Genomic DNA, 4,120 nt, shown 5'->3' on the forward strand with positions numbered 1-4,120 from the left:
ATTTCTACACAGGTCATGATCTCACGGTTCATAAGTTCGAGCCCCGTGTGGGGCTCCGCAATGACATTGCAGAACCTGCTTGGGATTCTCTCTTTCTCTCTGCCCCTCCCCCACTAGTGTTCATGCTCTCTCTCCCTCCCTCCCTCTCTCTCTGTCAAAATAAATGAACTTAAAAAACGGGGGGGGGGGGCACCTGGGTGGCTCAGTCAGTTAAGCGTCCAACTTCAGCTCGGGTCATGATCTCGCAGTTCATGAGTTTGAGCCCCACATGGGGCTCTGTGCTGACAGCTGGGGGCCTGGAGCCTGCTTCAGATTCTGCGTCTTCCTCTCTCTCTGCCCCTTGCCTGCTCACACACTCTCTCTCTCTCTCAAAAATAAACATTAAAAACAAAAACAAAACAAAAAGGGAAAGAAAATATTAATTACTAACAAAAGGAAATATTCACTCATCTTATCTCTAAGGATTTGGAAATAATGGTACTTATTATTGAAAAGCAAGGATAATGGAAAATACTTAATAGTAGACTGACTTGCTTTAAGAATTAACATTCTGGGTGTAAAGGGCAATACAATCCACACATGCACACAATGCCTGACACACAACAGACTTGGTGAATTATAATGAACTGAGTGAATGGAGATGAAGGAAGGAAGAAATTAGCCAAAACCTGGGCCTTAGGAAACAAGGTACGATTCATAGTTTCAATGACGCTAGGCAAGTCTCTTAACCTGAGCCTCAGTTTCTCATCTGGTAAACAGAAGCAATGTCCACCTCACTGGTTTGTTGTGAGAAACTGAATAATGCAGTTAGAGAGAGATGTGGTTAAAAGCACCTGACAGTCATAAGACCTGGATTGTAGATCAGGTTCAATTCCACACAATATAATTCACTCAAATATTTACTGAGCACTTGTTATTTGCCTGCCATTGTATTCCAGGTGCTGGAATTGGATAAAAATTAATAAGACAGCTAGGTTTGTCTCTTGGATAGGGCAACTGGGATGGAAGCAGGCCCAGATTCCGAATCAGAGCACTTTTATTTTACCTATATTCAAAAGAGGTCCCCCCAAAGTCCCTGAGTCATGCCAGTCTTTGCCCTCAAGAAACTCATAGTCTCTTAGGGGACACAAACCTGTAAACCAAAAATTCCATAGCAGCATGCTAAACACAGCAGTGGTGGTATATAAAATATGTACGGAGGGAATAAGGAAGGGCTGAGGAACTGTAGAGGGGGAGTCCGGTAAAGGGTCCTGAAGCAGATGCTGTCGCTGAATTATGGAAAACAGGAGTTCCTACAGAGAGAAAAAGAGAGAAAGGACATTTTAGATAACAGGAAGCATTACATGCAAAGCCAAATAAACAGGAAGTTGCTAGTTCCAGGTTCTGCCATTAACTGACTTTATTTACCTTTATGGAATTTCCCCAAGTCCCTCCAGCTTCCAGTTCTCTCATATTAGAAAATGAAGTTGGGGGAGGGGGGGGAGGCAACATAGATTTCCTCTAAGGGGCTTTCTAACGGGTACCTCCCCACTGAAGCAGAGAGAAAAGGGTAGCGTTGGAAACATCACGTGCTATTTTTAGGGTATGAGCCAGAGGCCCCATCTTTTGTGACAAAAGATGATCGTCTGCAGTCGTCCGGGAAGTTTTGCTTAATTCACCCACTTCACCAGTATTTATGGCATTGACTGAGCCAGGCTGTATGCTAGTAAGGAGGTCACCATCCAGCAGAGGGAGACGTGTAATAAGTACACGAATACCATGGAAACCATATTGGTCGGCTCATGGCGGGTGCGTGGAAGCAGTAAAATAGAAGAACCTAGGGCATGTCCCTGTGCAGGGTGACAGGATTTAGCTCCTACCAAAAAAGGAACTTCCTGCTTCCTCATCCTGTTTCACCTTCTCCAACAGGCCGCTAGCATTTTCCACCACCACAAGTTCTCCCTGGGCAGGGCGACCAGGCGTCCTCTCTTCACCTGCAACCTTTTCCAGGCCTGTGTAAGGGGCTCCATGCACGCAGAGTGGATGCAGGTCCCAAGACTGACCGGAGGGTCACACCCAAGCACCCACTGCAGGGGCCCCAGCGGCGGCGGGCAGGGGTGACTTGGAAGGCGGGCTGTCTCCTGGCTCCAGGGGTTGGGCCCTAGGCCGGCTGGGCGGGACTCAGGCTGCCAGTATAAGACAGGAGCGCCACTGTCCTGGCCAGAGTGCTGAAGCTGGCGCCCCAGCCAGGACCGCGAGGCAGCCGACCCTGAACTTGCAACTCTTGACCCACAGTGACTGAAGAAGAAGGAAAGGTCTGATTTCGATTACTTCGTTTATTTAGTACCAATGAATGGAAGGCGGGCAGGTTTGTGGGTGGAGGAGAGCTCGGCTTGGATTGGCCAGGGGTCGCAGGCCCGTTGGTACCCCTCGGGGGGCCCCCGGTAGCGGTCTACACTCAGCAGCTTCTCTCTCGCGCAGGAGGGCCTCCTGCCACCACTCTCAGCTTCAGCCTCGGAGGATGCGGCTCCTCGGGAGACTCCGCGCCTCCACTCCGGAGCCCGCTTTCTCCAACGTGCTCACTCCGGACCGCATCCCCGAGTTCTGCATCCCGCCGCGGCTGCCCGCGTCCTGCGCGCCCGAGTCTCCGCCTCCGGCCGCCGCTCTGCCCCGGCGCTGCGCAGCCGAGCCGGACCTGTGGCCCAGAGGAGCCGACGACAGCGCGGGGCACACGGACTGGGACCCGCGCTCGCAGGCAGCCCTATCGCTGCCGCACCTGCCACGCGCGCTCACCGCCTACGGGTTCTGCGCGCTGCTCGAGAGCCCGCACACCCGCCGCAAGGAGTCGCTCTTCTTCGGGGGCCCTGCAGCCGCCCCGCTCGTGCCCCGGGACTCGGCTCCGGCCTCCGCCCCCGCGCTCCCCGCGGGCCTCCGCCCCACCCCGGACGCGCCCGCCCCGCCGCCCTGCGCTCGCCGCCTCCTGCGCGCCCCCGAACGGCTGCTGACCCGCGCGCTGCGGGCCCGGACGAGCCGAGGCCTGGTCCGCGCCCCCTCCGTGTCCAGCGGGGACGGCGACGAGGACGAGGAGCGCGGCGCCGTCTCGGGGCCCCCTTCCCAGGCCCCCTCCGCGTCCCCGCCGCAGCCGCCCTGCCCCGGCCCGCGTCCCGAGCGCCTGGAGGCCGAGGGCACCGTGGCCCTGGGCCGCGCCGGGGGCGCCCTGCGCCTGGCCGCCGAGTACAGTCGGGCCAACGGGCGGCTCCGCGTCCGGCTGCTGGGCACCGAGGGCCTGGCCGCGGGAGCCGCCGACCCCCCCGCCGTCGGCTGCCGCGTCAGCTTCGTCCTGCGGCCGCCGGGCCAGCCGCGCTCGCAGCGCAGCGCCGTGGTCCGGCGGAGCCGCAAGGCCGCCTTCCACCAGGACGTGTGCTTGGACGGGCTCTCGGAGGAGCAGGTGCGCCGCCTGGCCGTGCGCGTCAAGGCGGAGCAGCGGGGTCGCGGCCTGGAGCGGGGCCGCCCGCTGGGCCAGGGCGAGCTGCTGCTGGGCTCCCTGCTGCTGCCCTGAGGGCGCCCGGGGCTCAGACCGCCCCCTCGGGGCGCCCTCGGACCGCTGGCAACTCGGACACCGACAGCCGCTTCGGACAAAATAAACGTTATTTATTCATTTTTCAATTTATGTTCTTGCTTTATTGACATTTTAGTTCTTAGGTATCTGTTTTTGTCACTGTTTATTGGTAGTGAAGGAAAAATTAAGGATGCTTTTCTCTATTCATAGCTTACCGTCCTTTTTTCCTAGACCATTTTTGCATTCAAAGGCAAAAAGGTGAGCTTGTGGCTGGAAGGGAGAAAAAGGAACTATACCCAATCTGCCTTGATTATCCTCCTTGTTTTTTATGTCAATACTAAGGGTCTCTTACTGCTTTTTCAGTTATTCCTTCAGAATCATGCCCAGTGCTAAGATTCACAGAGAGTTTGACATATTTGATGTGGCATAGGTTCTTTCCGTGTGCACACACACATCAGAATCAGACATTCTGTTGTAAGGATATCTTGGTGGGTAAAGCATTTCTTTCTTATTAAGAAAACAGGTTTCTTTTGAAAGTGAAGTCTTTAAAAAATGCTAAGGAAACGAAAAGCAAAGGAAGTG

General features: G+C 55.3%; 1 protein-coding gene across 1 annotated transcript; it reads left to right on the top strand.

Moving 5' to 3' along the window:
- The first annotated feature begins 1,127 nt into the window (after positions 1-1,127).
- Positions 1,128-3,645, top strand: C2CD4B (C2 calcium dependent domain containing 4B). The gene is made up of 2 exons (XM_047863297.1): positions 1,128-2,294; positions 2,461-3,645. Exon 2 carries the CDS (start codon positions 2,501-2,503, stop codon positions 3,536-3,538), a length of 1,038 nt encoding a protein of 345 aa, XP_047719253.1. The 5' UTR covers positions 1,128-2,294; positions 2,461-2,500; the 3' UTR covers positions 3,539-3,645.
- The last annotated feature ends 475 nt before the right edge of the window (positions 3,646-4,120 follow it).

This window comes from Prionailurus viverrinus, chromosome B3, assembly GCF_022837055.1.
Source record: "Prionailurus viverrinus isolate Anna chromosome B3, UM_Priviv_1.0, whole genome shotgun sequence".
Lineage (NCBI taxonomy): Eukaryota > Metazoa > Chordata > Mammalia > Carnivora > Felidae > Prionailurus > Prionailurus viverrinus.